This window comes from Lissotriton helveticus, chromosome 6 (genome assembly GCF_964261635.1).
Source record: "Lissotriton helveticus chromosome 6, aLisHel1.1, whole genome shotgun sequence".
NCBI classification, from domain to species: domain Eukaryota; kingdom Metazoa; phylum Chordata; class Amphibia; order Caudata; family Salamandridae; genus Lissotriton; species Lissotriton helveticus.
In genome coordinates this window covers 13,032,949-13,054,632 of record NC_136067.1, presented here as the reverse complement: position 1 = coordinate 13,054,632, position 21,684 = coordinate 13,032,949, and the positions used below count along the sequence as shown (strand labels likewise).

Below are 21,684 nucleotides of genomic sequence, written 5' to 3'. Positions count from 1 at the left end.
AGCATAGGCTCCCATGGAGAAAAATCGATGTTTGCACCGTGTGGCAGGCACCTCACGAAGTATTTGACTGTCTTTACAAAAAAATACTTACTGCATTTGAAAAGCATTGCTATTCTTAAAACAGTTACTTACCTGCATCTGAGTTCCTCTAGATTCTAAAATAAAATAACAAAGAAATATCTTTTTATACAAAACAATTGGTTTGAATTCAGTCTTTGAGTGTGTATGTAATCATTTCTTGCCTGAGTGTGTACAACAAATGCTTAACACAACCCTCTAATCAGCCTAACTGCTCAACCACTCTACCACAAATAGAGCTTTTAGTAATATCTACTTGAGCCTCTGGAGATCCACTGGACTCTGTGCACACTATACCTTACTTTGGCACTATATACAGAGCCAGCTTCCTACAATTGTGGATCAGCGGGCATCTACGACTTTTGCTGGACCACCATGACAATATGTGAACACACAACTATAATCCAAAAATTGCCTTTAGATTCACTGTATTTTTGAACTGGCACAGTTTTCCAAATTTCTAAAAGTCTTATTAAGACCTTGATTAAGTCCTTTTAGTATTTTCAAAGTTTAAAAAGTTACCTTAGTTAGGGGTAAAATACTTGGAAGTTTTTTGGCCCTCCTAAAAAGTCCCCAACTATTAGTAACATAATGGAAGGAGCAGATGATATGGTTGTGGAACTCAACTTGACCCTTTACCTCCATCTTATTTGGAAGGAGCTTAGGATCCTCTGCAATCTTAAAAAAATAATAACTGGTTACAATCCTACCAAGGTTAAGCTCCAGTAGCTCTTTATAGAATATGCTAAGGACCACCCTTTTAAAGAGGATGGCCACCCTGAAGAAGGAAAGAGTAGTGATGCGGAGGACAATTCCCACCCACCTCACCTACATAGAGAAAATGTGGCCCCTGTCTCCGTCTTCCCAAAAGTAGTTGTTAGAGTACCTAAATCTTACAGAGGTGAGGCAGACACCCCCAAGGGAGGGACATTGAGGACAGCTTCAATGAGGAAGACATCCTTGTTGTAATGTTGACTAATTGACTAGCCTTGGGGGATAGACTTCTGGCTCTGGATAAAGAAAGAACAGAATTGGGTCTAGCACCTATCCATGGTGGTGGCAATTTAATACCCAATGAGAGTGAGAAGTATTATGACCCTAAAATCCCCATTGAGATTGTCCCCAAATATGAGTACGGTGATGATATCACCAAATGGTTCACAGCCTTTGAGAGGGCCTGTGGAATGAGAAGAGGAAAGAAGTCACACTGGGGAACATTGCTTTGGGAACTGTTCGCTGGTAACTACAGAGACAGACTCCTGACTCTTAGCAGGGCATGTGCTGAGTCCTATGAACTCATGAAGGGTACCTTGATTGAGGGCTTTGGACTCACCACCGAGGAATATAGTCTTGGGCTGACTTCATAGACTACTCAGTGAAAACACTAGACGGTTGGTTAACTGGAAGGGAAGTGCATGACAATGTTGGGCTTTATAAGCTCATGACCAAATGACACTGATTATATGCAAATAGACCCAGTCCATATACCAGTGAACAGTAATGCCTTGCATACCTTAATACAAGTTATCAAAGATAGGTGAAAAAGGACTAATAGAGGTTATAGTGGATTCTTGGATAAGGGAACAACATGAGTTGTATCAGGAAATGTATGTAACAGTCCTATTTTACCTGTGGTGAAACAAGATGATGGTACAGAAAAAATTAAATATTGTATCGTAGTTGATTTACAGGCAATTAACAAAATAGCTCAGCCTCAGTATCCAGTGGTCCAAGATAATACTGCCATGTTTTCTTCTATCCCAGCTAATGCAAAATGGTTTAAAGTAATAGATCTCAAAAACGCGATTTTCATCAATCCCGTTCATAAAGATAGCCAATATTTGTTTGGATTCAGTTTTCAAGGAAAATATTGGTTTTTTTTTCATGCACCACAAGTGTATACAGAAAGCCAAAGCATTTATAGCCAAGCACTTAAGAAACAGCTAGATAATTGTATACTGCCATAAGGAACAACATTATTACAGAATGTAGACAATCTATTAATAACAGAGGAACGTGAAGAGGATCGCTAGTATTGTCTTTTTTGGCTTCACACACACAAAAGGTTTCTCTATCAAAATTGCTATATTGTCAACCGGAGGTCACCTACTTAGGTCACCTCCTGTCAAAAGGGGGGAGAACACTGTCACTGGATTGCATTAAGGTAATTGAAAACATACCTCAACAACCACACAAAACAATATACGTGCCTTTTTAACCATGGTCTAATTCTGTTGACAATGGATACACAATGTTTCCTTGATAGCAAAGCCTTTACTGTCTTTGACACATAAAGACATATCTGACCCAGTTCCATGGAATGCTGAACATCAACATAGCTTTATCACCCTGAAAGAAGCTCTTTGTAATGCACCTGCTTTAGGTACCCCTGATTATACTAAATGCTTTGCTTTATTTTTACATGAAAAAGATGGCTGTGCTTTAGCTGTACTAACACAAAAACTAGGAGAGAAGAATAAACCATGTGCCTATTGTTTCTCAACATTGGATCCGGTAGCAAGAGGCCTGCCGAACTGCCTCGGAATATTGCTGCGACAACAGCTGCATTAAAGCAGGCAGATTCAATTATTTTGTGGCATTAGGTTACAGTATGTGTACCTCATTAAGTTGACATAATATTGAATAAAACAAAAACACAACATTTAACTAATGCCAGATTGACGCAATATGAACTTACACTTTTGGCCCCAAATGTCACTCTGGAACAATGTAACACAATAAACCCAGCCTCTCTGATGCCTTTTCTTTGGAACAGGATGAAGTACAGTATGACTCTGTGATTGTTACTGAAACTCAGACAAAGGGTCAAGTTGACCTGGTAGATGTACCATTGCCAATTGTTGATGGTACTTTGTAGATGGCTCTTGACTAAAGAAACTGGATGGGTCTATGTCAGCTGCCTATGCGGTTACCACGAATTATACTGTAGTTGAGACATGTAGAAGCGAACAGACACCAGCACAGGCTGCAGAGTTGATAGCCTTCACTAGAGCATGTGAACAGCCTGAAGGGTTAAAGGTAAAAATATACACCAATAACCAGTACGTATTTGGCGTGGCCCATCATTTTGGCCGCCTATGGGCCGAGAGAGGATCTATTACCTTTAGTGGAGCTAAGATACAGCATGGACATCTCATTTCTAGGCTTTTGAATGCTATCACTCTCCTGAAAAGATTAAGGGGTCGATTCCGATTCGGGAAAAACCACTCCGAATAGCCGTACGGAGCGTTTTTCCCATACAAATCGTACCCTGCAACGTCCTCCGTACGTACGATGAAGTACGATTCATACCAGGAGCTGGACTCCGTACGAATCGTACAGACACCGTACGAATCAAACCCCTGTATGAATCTCCCTCGGAACCCGCAGTACGCGACATCCGTATGGTTCGCGGCTGATTTTTCCGACCCAGCAAGTACGATTCGTGTCGGGTACGCACCGTACGATGCTTTTTTTACGGGAGCCGAAAATGTCCGGAGAAGCAGAGTTCGCCTCGAAACAGGTACGGAACGCCCCCCCCCCCCGGGTAAGGTGCGTACACCCCATGATTGCAGGGGTACGGTGCGTACCCCTGCGATCATGGGGTGTACGCACCGTACCCCGCGATCGCAGGGTGTACGTACCGTGCACCCAGCGAACATAGGGTACAGTGCGTATACCCCATGATTGCGGGGCACGGTGCGTACACCCCATGATCGCAGGGGTACGCACCGTACCCCTGCGATCATGAGGTGAACGGACCATACGGTGTATATGTGATTGTGTGCTTTTCCATACGAATCGGCCTTACCTGACGTGGACCGTACGAATCGCGTCCTCATACCCCGGTCCAGATCGTACTCGTCGGGTCGTACGGCATGTTTACGATTCGTACGTTGAGGGCTCCGGATACGAATCGTACGGACGTTTTTTTTCCAGGATCGGAATCGACCCCTAAGATGAGCTCTCATTAAATGAAGTGTGCACAAAAAAGTAACAGATGAGGTGGGGCAAAGAAATGCTTTTGCAAGTGAGATAGCACAAATTACAGCTTTGGCAACACAGTCACTGATGAATGTGGTAGTGAGGACTGATGATGGAGGAGAGGTGTAGGACCCTTATTCAGGAGTAAAGGAAGTACAACTTTTGGCAGACGAGGAAGAAAAGAAAAACTGGCAGGAAAAAGGATATGTTTTTGACAAATGCTATGAGGCATGGATGGAACGTCCAAATGGCAATAGATGGATTCTACCAGACAGTTTGTTTTGCCTGTGGTCCAAATGGTACATGGACCCGCGCATATAGGAGCCAATGGTATAGTAAACACAATTTCAAGAATATGGAAAGACAATACGTAAATTGTAAAAATTGTATCATTTGTGCTAGACATACTGTGGGAAAAGGAATTGCAGTGCCAATAGGAAATGTTCACATGCCGGAGTAGCCCTTTGAATGCTTGCAGATGGATTTTATCAAAATGTCTCCACGCAATGTGAAGCATTATGGGCTGGTTGTGATATGAAGTTTTGGCAATCAGCTCGTAGCATTTCCTTTAAAAGATAATACAGCTTTGAGTATGGAAAAGTAATTGTTGAAGGATTATCTCCCAAGATTTTGCATGCCCCAGAGCATGTGGAGTGACAATGGAGTACATTTTTCAAATAAAATAATGGATTTGGTGTGTAAAGGTTCAGGTATAAGGCAGAAATTCTATTCAGTTTATCATCCTACAGCTGCAATATTGATTGAGAGGTGTAACAGAACACTGAAGAACAAGTTGTCAAAAATATGTCCATCCAGTGAACTGAGTTGGGTGGATGCCTTGCCCTTAGCCTTGTTCTGCATGAGAACGACTACAACAATAAAGAATAAATTATCGTCCTATGAATTAGTGATGGGTAGGCCGGCCAATGTCCATGAGTTTGTATAGCCCTCAAAATTGTGTGATATGCCATATGCTGTATTGCTGGATTATTGTAGAGAACAGGCTATCTGAAATTCGCCAACAGATCAGAGACAGCTGGTCCCCACCCATTGAACGACAAGTGCATGGCATCAAACCTGGGGACTGGATGCTCACAGGGAACTTCTTGAAACAGTTTGCAACCCCGGTGGAAAGGCCCCTTCTGAGTTTTGTTGACAACCCAGACTGCAGTACAGTGCAAGTGACATAATAATTGGGTTAATCTCTCTCGTGTTAAATAGGCACCCCCACTCTTGCAGGAACAATTTTTCGGAAGGAGATGGTTTCAGTCCCAGGAGTGTCGATTCCTGGAACAACAGACAATGCACCTACCGCACTACGCTACAATATAAGTGCGAAATTACTGAAGGATTAGATAGGAAGGTGCTTAGGACGGAACAAGCACCAACTGCCAGGCATTCAAGAGTGCCATCTTTAAGAGACTAACTTGTTTAGTGAAGTTAATAAAATAGGGACACAGTAGACTATGGTTCGCTTGGAGATGCATCCCTTTGGCCGACCAGTCACAATGTTGATCTAGAGAAAGAAAGCACTTTAGAAACTACTGTAGATGAAAGATTGAAGAGGAAAAGGGAATTGGTAGTTGTTTTTATTGTGTTGATTATCTGTGTTGTGATATTTGTCTTGACCTGGTACGTTGATGTTTAGTACCCAGTACATGTGAATGGCTAAGACCACTTCTACACCTACTCTTCATCAGTTAGCACATCAACATAATTTTTCTGAATGTCAAAAGAATGCGATTGCTCAAATGACTTACACCTATTACCAACAAATGAATATCTCACAAAAATATTGGGTATGTATGAAACTTCCAGCACATACTGCAACAGGTATGCCATATCTGTATCTTTCATTAGCTTATAATGACTTCTGTGTTATGCTTTTCCGACAGTAATGTAGTGGTACATTGCAAACGGAATAGATTTCATGCATGATTTTAGGGATAACATTAAGGTCTCCGCATCCTATAATATGAGGGGAAAGAATTCCCCTTATAGGAATCTTTTTAATAATCCCTTTGTCTTATCAATATGGAATTCCTAACTAGAATGAATACTACTGTTCTGTGTAGTGATCCAGCCATTTACTTCCCACTGTTTCTCTAGGTAACCATATCACCTTGGGAAATATGTCTGCAATCTAATGGCTACCTGTCTTTAGGTGATAGTATCTGAAATTTACATTTCTCAATGGTTAGGGTCTCGCACATTCATTGTGCTATCCCACCAGGTGAAGGTATTTATTTTATATGTGGTTCCAAGGCTTACCCATGGGTGCCACCAGGCTCTTCCTCACATTCAGGCTATTTCCTCTGACCTTGGATTTGCCCAATTACCAACTTCTTTTGGTGGTCACAAAAGAAACAGCTTGGATATTTTCTTAGTAGATCAAACAGATTCGGCTGGGTAACAGGCTTATGATTTTGGATTAGAAATACTACCTATACTAGAGATAGTTATGGATTCCTGTTGAATTAGACCATTGGGACGGTTATTAGAGGCCACAATAAATGATACAATGTTGGCCTTGTATAATATAACAGTGGAAATGACTGCTATGTGTTCTATGGTTTTACAAAACCGCATGGTCCTTGATATGCTACTAGCAGAACGCGAAGGGGTATGTAGGGTTTTGCATACCGATTGTTGTATTTTTATACCGACAATTCCAAAAACATAAATCAGACTGTTGAGACCATGAATAAAATAGCTGAACAGGTACATGCATTTGCTAGTGAAGGTATTTCCTGCCTTTGGGATCGTATTGCCTTGTTTTTCACTAATTGGGCTGGAAAGTATTGATGATAGAGATTGTAATAGGTAGTATAGGGTTAGGATGTTTCCTGTGTATACAATGCTTCCCATTATGTTGTAGTATGCTAGCAACCACTTGCGGTCCTTCTCTAACATCTATATGTCAGTCAAATGCAGCAAAGGTCCAACAAGAGGAAGTTTTGATGTTAATGCAAATCGCTGAAAAATTATTCTCCAGCGAGAAATTGTGAACACTAGACCTAAGTGCATATTGATGTTTTGGGTTCGATGATACTGAAGTGTTCAGAACTAATGTTCTAGGGGTCGATTGTGAAAAACTTTTTTCTCTTTATGATTTTGAACATCAGTTCTTCCATTTTGTATTTTTCCGACATATTGAATCGTGAACTTTGTCGCCTTTCTGTTTTTTTCCGGTCAGCACAAACAAGACTTGTTTTTGTGTTATCTTTGCACACCTGGTGTTGACACACCTGCCCTTTGCCTGTCTGAGGCTTATCTGTGATCCACTTGTAATGTTTGCACTTGTTTGTTTAAATGTTTGGGACAGAACAAGCAATGTCTTTACTATCTAATTAGGGACTGATTCATCTGTAAATGTTTTGCTAATCCTCAGCCCGTTAAATGTGTATAAATAGCCTAGCGCATCTTTGTACGTTGTCCACTCTTGTCAGAGCCATCCTAGCGCTGTGAATATATGCACCCAAGTAATTATAATAAATAAAAGATACTTTGGCAGGCCTCCGACTACTGGTCTCTTTGTTTGTAAGGTGGAGAAGAGAGAAGTTTGTTTCCCACTATTCGCAGAAAGGGTACCATAGGGGAGGACACTGTTTGGCCCCAGGTTTTTGCAGAAAAGACATTCCTGTAGGTAGCAAGACCACCGCATAAATGCACAAACATGTACGCTCCTGTCTCCATCTGCTGTCCCAGGGCAGCCCTTAACATCTTTGGGACCACCTTCTATAACAGCAAACGGACCTAAGACATGGAATTCCAGTGTGGGGTCGCTCATCTCAATCATGCGGAGGAGAGGATGAGTCCCATGGGAGGGGGTCAGATGCCTGCATAGACACCGCTTGTCAGGAAATCTTAAATAGCGAGATCAATAGGTACAAATGGTTGGCGGGGAAGGGCAACCCCTAATCTTACAGAAACGTATGTTGTACTCTTCATGTTTCAAAGGCAAAGGAAACATACTGTTAGGCAGCAAAGAAAATTGCAGCATGCTAATGCACATACTAGCCCTGCAACCGGGCACCTCCACATTGATGGATTACTACTGGCAATGTGGGGATCTTGCCTACACCCAGCTAGTACACGGATGGCGTGGCCTCTTCACCCTTGTGACCATATACTCCCCTCACCCCTGTTATCCCGGTGGAAGATCTGTCTGAGTGGTCTCAACATCCGTTACAGAAGAAAACAACTCATTTGCATCAGGCTCAAAGGAGACAAACTGCTGAGTATTTTGTCTGGGCTCAGTACAAGGACATTCCAGAAGAATGTAGACTGCTAACCGAGGAGTAAGTAAACGCCTGAGGGTCAATGTCCTCTCACACCATGCACCCAAACGGAACGCCCAATGGTTACAAATACCCATATGGGAGATAAAGAAGATGATCAACAATACTGAGCTTGGCCTAAACTCTTTCAAGGAGGAATTGAGAGCCAATGGCCTCACAGTGATGCAACAGCAGTACGTATTGGACTTAATGACGGCTATGGAGGGTGGGGTGTGTGCCAATGTTGGTGCTTCTTGTTGTACTTTTATTCCCGGAAATGACCTGGACAATGGCACATTAGCCCATACTATTCAAGAACTGCACTGTCTACAAGCTGACATGAATTAGGAGCTTTGTGCCCCGGAGCAGGACTGGTTGCACAGTATCTTTTTGTGGATCCGCCTATGGGTGTCCGAACTATTCATGTCATTGATGCCAGCTCCCTTGCTGTACTTCTGTAATGTGGTTTCCTACAAGTAGCGGTTTCCTGCTGTAAAAAAGCCATCCTCAAATTAGGTATTATGCACATAGCTAAGGAAAAAGTAACAGACATCACACACACACACACACACACACTTTCCCACGACTATGCCAGTACCCATCAATACAATGTTAATGTATGTCAGTACCTGTAACCACCCAGTAGCTCAGGCGAGATCAATGTATGTCATAATCCATGCTCAAATGACGATACTGTTACTAGTAATAACAATGTTGGTGTACGTTATGGCCTAAGCAAACTCAACTGTGTCAATACTAGCAAGGACAATCGAATTGTACGCTATGACAACGTCGTGCACAATGTTAAGGAAGTTGATTAAAATGGTACCAGTGACTGAAATAGTATTTTTAGGAGTTCTAATGAACTTGCATCATCACTGTTGGATTCACCCAAGGTTACCTCCCCATCAACCCCAAGTCAGAAATATGGGTTAGGCAAGGTCTACGACCCACGCCTATCGAATGCCAGGACACATGTAGGTTCAATCTCAACCTAAAGACCAACGCGCACCCTTGGGGAAACCCTGATCAATCCCACAGGTAGATAATTACACCACAAACAGGTCTGAGGAAATTGGCCCTAATAAAACCCGTTAGGCCAAGGGCTTGCATTCCCCAAAATACCACAAAGCTAGATACCACATGCAGATAGAAACACTCAACCAATCAAGACACCAGATGCACAGCACACGTAGCGATCACACACTCTTCATTCCAGACATCCGGACACATACACACTTGTTGACACTAGCTCTTCCCGAGGTCGAGTGCCATTTTTATCCTTATCAGATACCTGCATTCGTTGATTTATGACTGAGATGCTTTTTTGGAATGTAGAAAATTGCTTTATTGTACCTCATGACCTGTATATAAAAGCAGCCAAAACTTTGTACACAAGAGACTCTGAGCAGACGCTCTCTGTCTAGGCTTTACTGGCCTCAACATTTGATTAAACCAACTTGTTCCTGTTTTGCCAAACGCCTTTTGTCTTTTCATTTATTTAAGGTAAACTCATATCCCATCAACATAACTTGTAGCAATAATCCTTCTCTTTCAACTTTGTGAACAGCACATTGATTGGAAACCACACACTTCTCACTCTGCAGCAACAGCTGCGAGCAGCACAGACTCAGTCACCACAAGTATTGTGGTGTCTCAATCCCTGTACATCGTCTCACTCCACAGAGCACAATCTTGTCCACTGAGCCGTATTTCTAAACGTCTACACTCATTGGATTGAATTTATCTCATTGGAGCGAATCCTCACTCCTTTGACATTCTACTCACGCTTTGGAGTAGCCTAGCTCTCCAGGTGTGAGTACTTTGAATTATAGTCTTGCTTACAAAATGTGAGTCTAACTCCTTGGTGCACAGTCTTGCTTACTGTGTTTGTGCTACTTTCATTCCATTGGTGTGCGTTTTACTCCATGAAGTGCAGTCTGTGTGTCTCAATCATTGGGTGTGTATTTTACCTGTTGGACCACTGTCTCACTCTTAAGCGTGAGTTTGTTCGCTCACTGCAACTCAACCAGTATGACTTTCACTGCTCGGACTACAGTCTCACTCCTCACTGGGTTTGGGACGTACTCCTTGGTTTACAGTCTCACCCATTGGGTGTAAGTTTCATTCCTTGTGGCAGTGTCACTCTTTGGGCATTGGTACACGTCTTTAGGGTACAGTCTCAATCTTTGCCTGAATTCATCGTTTGACGGGCTATCATGCACTGTCACACTTGTGGCTCGTTGTTAGTTTATTAAAGCATTTGCTTCTGGTCTGCAACCCACAATCATCTCTCTGCACTCTGAGGTCCTGGTGACTCTGTATTCATCCTTAGGTTGTTGCTGTACTTTCACTTGTATATTACAATGAATTGATTGATCACAATTTGTAATCAATGGCTTTTTTCTACGTCCCACCTCCCAACCTGGTTATATCACAACAGTTGGCATGCAGTCAGCTCTTACCTGGGTGACTATCGTAGATTTGAACTGGGAGTGGTCGTGGGTCCAACCATGCTGGCAGCCCTGCAGGGAGGAGGAGTTGGGTGGTCTCCAGGTGGAGGTGTTGGGTGGTCCCCCTGTGTAGTCCTTGGGTCTTCTCCAGGTGGAGTTCTCCAGCAGGTGCCACTGAGGCTCTCTGTACATCTTGCAGGAGCTGAAGGTCCCATCAGGCTCCCTGGGGATGCTGATGAGATGCAGCTCCTCCTCCGTGAGGTTCCCAAATGCATCCTGTCCCTGTAGGGTACAGCGGTGAGGTGGAACAGCCGTAAGGAAGTTGTCCAGAAAGAAGTGTAGGGGAAGGGTGATCCGGGGAATGGCTATGAGGATCAAAATGAGGACCTGGAACCTTCCAAAGCCCCCGGCCTCGAGGAGGAGGTCTTCGAACTTCATCCCAAGGATCACATTCACTGCAAGGAAGAGGAAGGGAGAGGTGAAAGTGGGAGAACTTCATTCCAAACAACACTTCCATTGTTGAACACAAGGTAGAAGGAAGAAATGTGTCTATGGGAGCGAAAGGTGAAAGGTCACAGACAGAGAACAGAGGCTGATGATCCTGGGTGTAGATCAATCAATAATGTGGGAGGATGTGGTGTCAAGAATTCCCAACAAGTAACAAAGTGTACCCAACTAAAAAGAATGGGGTGGGCTGGGGCCAATAGCAGTGATAATAAACACAGTTAGGGGTATAAGTCTTCAGCATTTGAAAAGGTAAGGCCAGCCAGCGTAGGGCCTCAGTGAGATAGCCTGGACTATGTTGTCTACTCTAGTCCAGTTCCTCCTCGTAGCAATGTAAGATAGAAAGGCCATAGAGGTGGGCGAGACAGCGGATTAATAGGGAGAGTCGCGCCAGAGCCACGCTAGGGTCTTCTCAAGCTCTACGACACTCTGCGTGAGCCGAGCTCTCTAACTATTTAGCATGTAATCATACAACAAACACCTCGCAAAAATGCAGTACCATTCCTTCAAAATTCAAAATAGTGTATTTCTTTAACATGCTGAAGCGTTTTACTTTAGTACACCTGATTATATCACTGGTATTGAAAGGTATTTATTAAAAGTGATAGCGGCATATTCCAAAGGACTTATCACTGAGTTATCGGCACATTATCGCAGCCAAAGTGGCGATAAAGTCTAATATTTATTTATTAAAGGAGTTTTATAAGGCGCTAGCCAGACCCGGGGGTATCGGAGCACTTTACAACAGATTATAAAAGCAGGAATAATACAATAGGCAAAAATTTACATGTCGGATTCACAAGCAGGTGCTAACAGCCGATATCACCAGTTTCCCGGCTATAGCAGCTGCAAAAAACATCGCCACCAATGGCCCTGGCAACTAAAGCTAATGATATGCAGAATGATAAAGCTAATGATATGCAGAGCAGGCATTCCCGTGCAAAAATCGCAAAAACACTCCTCCACAACATTCTCAACGACCAGCCAGATCTGTGATAAGATCCCAAAACATGCGATAAGGTGTGATAGCAGCAGGAAGTTAACACCTGCTCTGACCTGGTGTAACAACAACTTGCACCAGAAAAAGGGAGTCCAGTCCAGAGCCACACCAGAAGAACAACAGATGCCATGGAGCTACTGATCATGCAGCTCGGAGCCCTAAGAGGGCAACAACACCAACCGACCCCACAATCAGGCCCATCACCCCTCCCCCGGACCACCTCTGCCCCCCACAGACTACCACAAAGGCACTGCAGAAAAGACAGCAGACCTTCCAAAAGCACACCAGCCTCACAGACCTAACACCAGAGGATATAATTGCACACTACAGGCTCAAAAGGACAACCATCCTGCGCATTGTGAACATCATAGCCTACAGGCTGACGGTATCAACACAGCGGACAACCAACATCCCTCCACAGACAAAGCTGCTGGCTGTGCTTCATCTGTTGGCCTCTGGTATCTTCCAACCAACAACAGCCAGACTCGGAGGAGTCTCACAGCCAGCCCTATCAAAGTTCCTCAAACCTGTCCTGGATGCCATCATCAGCGTGGTACCCCAACACCTTCACTTCCCCCACACTGTGCAGGAACAGCTGAAGATCAAGCAAGGCTTCTACGCCATAGCTGGCTTCCCACACATGTTGGAGGCAATTGACTGCACACATGTCCTAGTTGTGCCCCCTGCCGACACTGCACACAGTTACCGCAACCTGAAAGCACACGCATTCCATCAATGTGCAGGCAATAGTGGACCACCGGGGACTCTTCACCAAGTCGCCGCCAACTACCCAGGCAGTGTGCATGATTCCGAAGAACAAGAACAAAACCTCTTCAAGGTATTAATTCAATATTTAGGTAATATATCCTTCATTAAATCTATATTACCATTGTCCCAGTGTGAGTATAAAGCACATAGCTGGGGGCGTGGTTCTCTTCTGGAATGGCCAACGTGTCTGCCAGGGTGGTGCCTCTCACCCTGCCACAAGTCTGACGCTGTGAGCGGTGTTGCTTATACTCCTGTGTGCCTGTTGCACCCCGGGCTGCTGAACCCCAGACCTCACTGCTCACCCGCCAACACCGGTGTGTGTCAAAGAGGGCCCACCATATGCCGGTGCAAGCTCCTAGCCTGAGGCCCACGACCTTGGAAGCCTCCTCGACCATCACAGCCTTCGCGACACAGGCCCGCAGTACTCCTTTCTCTTTGACGTACTCCACCGGCATAAACCAGTAACTACATGTCTTCTCCCTCTAGAAGGGTGGAATGCTACCCCCGCCGCCAGGACTGGAGGGTGGGGGGTAGTATTCCAAAGTGTTTGACACCTTACATAACATGTTTTGATGAAGTCAAATCAAAGTTAGCATTAACCGCGAGGATTATAATGCACTTAAGAGTATATGGTATGGCTCTATCATAGAACAGCTATAAGGAGATGGTTCCGAAAGCTGCAGAGGGGCTCAGCTCATGCTAGGGCACCCTCTCACATAACACCAAGCACTATGCCTTCAGGATTGTCGAGACCTACCACAGAGTGGCTTATAGGTGTATATGTGTCTATATATAAAGGTAGATATAGGTATGCTATATCTAAGTAAGGGGTGATTACACCACCTTACCCAGGATGTGTGAACAGACCTGTGGTGTCAGTTTGGAAGGCAAACCAGGGGTGGCACAATACATGCTGCAGCCCCTGGTAGGCCTAGGGTGCACCTATGCCCTGGGTACCTATGGTACACTACACAGGGACTCACAAGGGTGACCCAGTAACCAATCTGGTATGCACCTAAAGTAAATGGTATCAATTTAGAGAGAGAACAGCTGGGCTGTGGGGCTGATGAGCAGGGCCACAACCACACTAAAGTCAGAAAACCAGAGAATCACAGCAAAAAGTGGGGGTGACCATAGGAAGCAGACCCGACTCTCATACACCATCCTCTGCTTGATACCCTGCTCAGCTCTTCAGGTGCCACTAACTCAGTGCACCACAACTCATGGACCGATCTGTGATTGAGTTTTGTGCTGTGGACAGCTCACGCAGCAATGTCACCTCAGGCAGTGTGAAAGTTCTGGGACGATGATGCAGGTGTAACATACCCCACTGCAGCTGCAGCAGAAATATCCTGAAGAGACACATTCCTAGACAATTTATTCACATGAGCACGCTCAGCTCTTGTGCCCCAACCTCAGTGCACTGCAACTCATGGACCCTTATCATATTGGGTGACTTCTGTACTTGCTCCGGCTATCACCATGATGCTTCGCAGTTGTTTCTGTTATGCTGGTGTGTACTGTTTCCTCTTTAATAGTGATCATTGTTCAAGTTGTTACCAGCACCAAAAGCTTGATGAGGCTGGCTTACACTCATACACATCAAGCACAGGTGTCACTGTACATTTGGCCCTGCCAATAAAGGAGCCGGGCGCACGTGCCCGTAGCCAGTTCCACAAACTATCTGAGTGTGTGCGTGTGTCAATAATGTATGCATGAGGTCCTCGGGCCCTACAACATTACATTCTGCTGTGTACAGCGGACGCAACCATGTCACCGCAGGCAGTGGGTAAGACCTTGGACATGTAGCTTTGTCATGTTCCCCACTCAATACATAAGAGGAGTGGACTGGGCCAGCGTACGCAAGTCCAGCATGGGGGTATGAATGATTATCCTGGGGCCCTGGGTGTGGTTCAGTACTGCAAATGTGCAAATGGATGTGGTGGTGGTGGTAGTGGACGTGGAGGTGGATATGGTGGTGGTGGATGTGGTGGACGTGGCGGTGGTGGACTTGGTGGTGGATGTGGTGGTGATGGACGGGGTGGTGGCGGATGTGGTGGTGGACGTGGTGGTTGATATAGGGGTGGACATGGTGGTAGTGGACGTGGTGATGGACATGGTAGTGGTGGATGTGTGGGTGGTGGATGTGGTGGTGGTGGAAGTGGTGGTGGATATGGTGGTGGACATGGTGGTGGTAGATGTGTTGGTGGACATGGTGGTAGACATGGTGGTGGTGGTGGATGCGGTGGTGGATGTAGTGGTGGTGGTGGATGTGGTGGTGGTGAATGTGGTGGTGGTGGTGGACGTGGTGGTGGTGGACATGGTGGTGGATGTGGTGGTGATGGACGTGGTGGATGTGGTGGTGGACATGTTGGTGGACATGGTGGTTGTTGTGGTGGTGGTGGATGTGGTGGTGGTGGAAGTGGTGGTGGATGTGGTGGTGGTAGTAGACATGGTGGTGGATGTGTTGGTGGACATGGTGGTTGTGGTAGTGGACATGGTGGTGGTGGTGGTGGATGTGGTGGTGGTGGATGTGGTGATGGATGTGGTGGTGGTGGTGGACATGGTGGTGGATGTGGTAGTGGATGTGGTGGTGGTGGTGGACGTGGTGGTGATGGTGGTGGATGTGGTGGTGGTGGTGGATGTGGTGGTGTCTGTGGTGGTGGTGGACATGGTGGTGGTGGACTTGATGGTGGGCATGGTGGTGGTGGTGGTGATGGACATGGTGGTGGTGGACGGGGTGGTGCTGGATTTGGTGGTGGATGTGGTGGTGGACATAGTAGTAGACATGGTGGTGGACGTGGTGGTGGACATGGTGGTGGTGGTGGCTGTGGTGGTGGTGGTGAATATGGTGGTGGACGTGGTGGTGGTGGTGGATGTGGTGGTGGTGGACGTGGTGGTGGATGTGTTGGTGGTGGACGTGGTGGTGGTGGATGTGGTGGTGAACATGGTGGTGGATATGGTGGTGGACATGGTGGTGGTGGTGGACGTGATGGTGGTGGTGGGTGTGTCAGTGGTGGTGGTGAATGTGGTGGTGGTGGACATGGTGGTGGTAGACGTGGTGGATGTGGTGGATGTGGTGGTGGTTGACATGGTGGTGTTGGATGTGGTGATGGTGGGGGATGTGGTGGTGGTGGTGGACGTGGAGGTGGATGTGGTGGTGTTGGATGTGGTGGTGGTGGATGTCGTGGTGAACATGGTGATGGATGTGGTGGTGTGGCCCTGATGGTGGTGGACATGGTGGTTGACGTGGTGGTTGACGTGGTGGTGGGGGTGGACGTGGTGGTGGACATGGTGGTGGTGGATGTGGTGGATATGGTGGTGGTGGACGTGGTGGTGGATGTGATGTGATGGACGTTGTGGTGGTGGATATCGTGGTGGACATGGAGGTGGATGTGGTGGTGGACATGGTGGTGGTGGTGGATGTGATGATGGTGGTGAATGTGTCGGTGGTGGTGAGGGACATGGTGGTGGTAGACATGGTGGTGGATGTGGTGGTGGATGTGGTGGTGATGGACGTGATGGATGTGGTGGTGCACATGGTGGTGGACGTGGTGGTGGTGGATGTGTTGGTGGTGTATGTGTTGGTGGTGGACATGGTGGTGAATGTTGTGGTAGTGGACGTGGTGGTGGTGGACGTGGTGGTGGACAAGGTGGTGCTGATTGTGGATATGGTGGTGGACGTTTTGGTGGTGGTGGACATGGTGGTGGTGTACGTGGTGGTGGTGTACGTGGTGGTGGATTTGGTGGTGGTGGACTTGGTGGTGGACATGGTGGTGATGGATGTGGTAATGATGGACATGGTGGTGGATTTGGTGGTGGTGGATGTGGTGGTGGATGTGGTGGTGCACATGGTGGTGGACGTGGTGGTGGTGGATGTGTTGGTGGTGTATGTGTTGGTGGTGGACATGGTGGTGAATGTTGTGGTAGTGGACGTGGTGGTGGACAAGGTGGTGCTGATTGTGGATATGGTGGTGGACGTTTTGGTGGTGGTGGACATGGTGGTGGTGTACGTGGTGGTGGATTTGGTGGTGGTGGACTTGGTGGTGGACATGGTGGTGATGGATGTGGTAATGATGGACATGGTGGTGGATTTGGTGGTGGTGGATGTGGTGGTGGATGTGGTGGTGGATGTGGTGGTGGACATGGTGGTGGTGTACGTGGCGGTGGTGTACATGGTGGTGGTAGACGTGGTGGTGGTGGATATGGTGGTGGTGGATGTGGTGGTGGTGGACGTGATGGTGGTGGACGTGGTGGTGGACATGGTGGTGGATGTGTTGGTGGTGGACGTGGTGGTGGTGGTGGACATGGTGTTGGTGGTGGACTTGGTGGTGTTGGTGCAAGTGGTGGATGTGGTGGTGGTGGTGGTGGATGTGGTGGATGACTATTGTGTAGGAGGGTGCTGGCAGAATGCGGAAGGAGAGGAGGGTCTTGAAAGGGGCACATGGGAGAGCAAGAAGAGGCTGAATATTAGAAACAAACAAGTTCTGAAGAAAAGAAAAGCACAAAGCTGCCATTGTTCACCACTCGGCTTAGCAAGTGCAGCTGTCGCGCTGGTTTAATAAACCTGAAAAAACAGCGACGGAGGAGAGGCAGTGACAGGGTGAAGTGCTTCACGACGGAAACAAAGCGATACCAAAGGGGACGATGGACGGAGCGCTGGAACAAATCAAACACTCACCCCCAGTCAACTGATCTGGGTTTAATCCATCATCATTCTTTAACCCCTTCGATGGTGGTGACGGAACCGTTCCGTCATCAGTTACGGCTGAGCTGTGCTGATGACGAAATGGTTCCGTCACGACCGCGCCCTGTTCTGGAATGTCCAGCACAGTTCGCGGCTACGGCGCCGCACGGAAGCGGTTAACTCACTCCACCACCCCAGTTCAGACATGGCCATATGCAAATCACTCTGACACTGTGCGTCATGGGAACAGTCCAGCCCGAACTGCCAAGCCATGTCTTCCCTGGACCGGAAACAAGCATTCTGGGACCAGTTTCTGGCTATTCAGCGGTCATCAGCCGGGCTAGCTTGAATCCAGTGACAAAGTGAGCAAGGGACCCACATCTGGGCATACCCTGCCAACTTAGCTCCAACAAAGCGATACCAAAGGGGATGATGGACAGAGCGCTGTAACAAATCAAACACTCACCCGAGTCATTCTGATCTGGGTTTAATCCATCATCATTCTTTAACTCACTCCACCACCCCAGTTCAGACATGGCCATATGCTAATCAGTCTGACCCTGTGCCTCATGGGAACAGTCCAGCCCGAACTGACAAGCCATGTCTTCCCTAGACCGGGAAGAAGCATCCTGGGACCGTTTTCTGGCTAATCAGCCATCATCAGCCAGGCTAGCTTGAATCCAGTGGCAAAGTGAGCAAGGGACCCACGTCTGGGAATACCCTGCCAACTTTGGGCGAACAAAGCGATACCAAAGAGGATGATGGACGGAGCGCTGGAACAAATCAAATTTTGGTATCACGACGTAAACAAGCAGTGTTCACTGTCTTCACTTTTCAAGCAATCACACTCATGCTTATGGCAGCATCCACCTTGCGTGAGCGAGCAGCGGCCATATGTTTGCAATTAACATGGTCAAGCCGCTGCTCGCTCCCCCAAGGTGGATGCCGCCACAAGCACCAGTGCGAGTGCTTGAAAAGTGAGGACCAATGGCTAAAGGCCCTCCTAAGACAGCACATGTGCGTTGCCTTGGTGAGACCTAAAAAGGGAAACAGATGGAGCAGGTGTACTGTCCAAAGCGCTTGTATGGTCTGGTAGTGCACCAAGTGGTTTTCTAACACTTGGTCTCCAGTATACACTTTTTGTAAAAGTGCAAAAGATGGCGCTAGGATACGTTTTCTTTCTTTGAGGGGTGATGGAATGCGTTCCTCACCCACAACTTTGTGCTGTAGGCCAATTGTAATTTCAAAGTTTCAAAAGAAAACCCAAGGTGTTGGCACTACACATAGTCTAACTACAAGTGCTCCTACGTAACTCCGCAAGTCGCAGCACGCCCCAGTTCGTAGAGGACTGGGATGGCCCCTATGATGAAGCATGTCGCCGTGGGGAAACCCTGGTGAGTGAGGGGACTCAAGAAAGAAAAAGTTTTTTCTTTCTTCAAGGCTTTTTCATTGACTACATGAGTCAAGAGCCTTCAGTCTTTAAGCTAGGTCTCTAAACCCAACACCTTGGGTTTTCTTTTGAAACTACGTACCAGGAGAACGACCTAGCTTTCTACTCCTCCAACTCCCCCTAATCTGTACTCTGGCCAATTGTAATGAACACAGCCAGTGATCTGCGCTTTTGAGTGCGTGGTTCGCAAGGCACGGAGCTTCGAATGCATACCCTTCACAACAAGAGCGCTTTCTGCCTCTTGCACTTTGATAACAGCCAGCCTCTTACATTAAGAGCAGATCTGCAGCATTGGATTTCTACATTCCACTACAGACAGTGAATGTTGTAACGTAAACAACAAATATATACATGTTACATATTCCTTTTTTGTTCGAATTACAGTTTTTCCTGCTTAGAAGGTTCTTGTGCACACCTTTCAATCAATCAATCAGAGCATTTGTAAAGCGCACTACTTACCCATGAGGGTCTCAAGGCGCTAAGGGGAGGTGGAGTGCTGCTACTGTTCGAGGAGCCAGGTCTTGAGGAGTCTTCTGAAGGTCAGACGTTCTTGGGTCTGCCTTTGAGTAACAAAGACAAACAATGCTATATTTCTATAAAAGAAACTACGTGCGCGGATGGTTCTTGGCACCAGGATGCCCCCAGGAGTCCCTCTCGACACTTGGCGGACACACTCTTTGCTCATCCTTCTCCCACCAGCTGATTAAACTAATTAGCATTCAAACAGAAGTAGCTTGGAGCATTCCTTCCCCTTCTACATGTTTTAAGTAGCTTGATGTCTTAACCTCTTCTATGCTCATGACGGCTTCCGGTCGTCATGAGTCACGGTGGGCGTGTGCTGACAACAGCCGGGAGCCATCATGACCACGCCCGCGATCGGAATGTTCAGCATTGCAGAGGAATTGTGATGAGGTTAACCATGCACTATCAAACGCGCAGCTTTTTTAAAATCAGCACACGCAGCTTTTATTTATTCAATACATTAACTTATCTTTATGAGGCAGCATTCTTAACTTCCATTCCCACACGGCATTGATCCTTTCACACTCTTCCGGCCCTTTTCTTTTGTTGCCGCTGCTCATTACCTGCCCACCAAACTCAGGGGCATATTACCAAGCAATAGTGATAATTATCGCTATTGCTTGGTTAGAGACAAAAATTTACCGCTGAGCTGCGGCGATTTTTATTGCAGATAAACCTTGGTATTACCAAGGTTTATCGCAAATGCGATAAAAAACGGCCGCAATGCATGAATATCGCTGAAAAGTCAGCGATATTCAGGCATTACCGAGCTAATGCTCTTAGCCATGTTATCCACCTCCCATTGGATAACATGGCTAAGAACTGCTCAGGGCAGGTGTTAGCTTTTGGAGACAATCGCGCTTAGCGCGAATATCTCCATAAGTTGGTAATAGGAGATAGCGATGTTAGCGACTGTTTCCAGTCGCTAACATCTTGGCACGCACACTTTGCATGTCATTGTGGGGCCAAGATGGTCGCTATCTCCTACTAGCTGTCGCTAACTGGTGTTAGCGACAGCTAGGTAATAGGGAGATAATTTTATCTCCGCTTTCTTGGCTTTTAAAGCCAAAAAAGTGGGGATAAACCCCCTTGATAATATGCCCCCAAGTCTTCAACTTCTTAACAGATTAGGGTCACATGAATACAAAAAGGCACTGCCAACTCTAAACAGACAAAACATAAATAAACAATCATCTGCAATGCAATAGGTCTAGCATTTACACGAGTTTGAGCTATTTGCATTGTAAATGACAATGCCTTTTACTTATGTTTTTGGTTTTTAAAACATAAATAAAGGCATTGTCATTTGTAATGCTAATAGCTTAAATTATCGCAAACGCGAGACCTATTGCATTGCAAATGCTTGTTTTTAGATAGCTGGCTCTCAATATAGTACACTAAAATTAGGTAGACTGTGTAGAGAGTCCAGTGAGACACTGATTGGTATACAGAGGCAAAAGTAGATAGTACTAACGCTCTTTTTGTGGTAGTGCGGGCAAACAGTTCGGTCTATCAGAGGGTAGTGCTAAGCATTCGTTGTACTCACAGAGGCAATAAATGATACACACACTCAAGAATAAATCTGAGACCAATATCCAAAAATAACATTGATTTTTATATAATTTTTCAGACCAAGAACTTTATTCTACTGGAAATACTTTTAAAGATATGAACTTTTCATAATCGTAAAATAAATCACTTTTGTGAGCAGTTACGCATCATTGAAGTAAATCGGAGAAAATAGGAAAAATGCATGTGAAATCGTACATTGGATTTCGAGGTTCACCTTCTTGATTTACGTAAGTAGCAAAGTCCCATCCAATGTCCCACCAGCAGATTCTCGGGAGCGTCCCGGGTATGGCCGGAAGCAGCGTTTTGAGGTCGTTGGTAGCTAGTGTTCTACGAAGAAGGGGGCCACCAGAAAACACACTGCACAGAGGGACCTAAAGGTAAGTCCG

The 21,684-nt window shown here is 46.1% G+C and overlaps 2 protein-coding genes across 2 annotated transcripts in view; both read right to left on the bottom strand.

The window, feature by feature from the left end:
- Window positions 1-11,242, bottom strand: part of LOC144762140 (solute carrier family 22 member 7-like) — a 299,847-nt gene extending 288,605 nt beyond the window's left edge. The window contains exon 1 of the mRNA XM_078647287.1: window positions 10,808-11,242. Coding sequence (XP_078503413.1) covers window positions 10,808-11,233 — 426 coding nt within the window. The 5' untranslated portion in view covers window positions 11,234-11,242. The remainder of the gene's footprint in view (window positions 1-10,807) is intronic.
- The window catches only part of LOC144762138 (solute carrier family 22 member 7-like), a 628,845-nt gene extending 609,088 nt beyond the window's left edge, over window positions 1-19,757 (bottom strand). The window contains exon 1 of the mRNA XM_078647284.1: window positions 19,664-19,757. Coding sequence (XP_078503410.1) covers window positions 19,664-19,667 — 4 coding nt within the window. The 5' untranslated portion in view covers window positions 19,668-19,757. The remainder of the gene's footprint in view (window positions 1-19,663) is intronic.
- Between the last annotated feature and the right edge of the window lie 1,927 nt (window positions 19,758-21,684).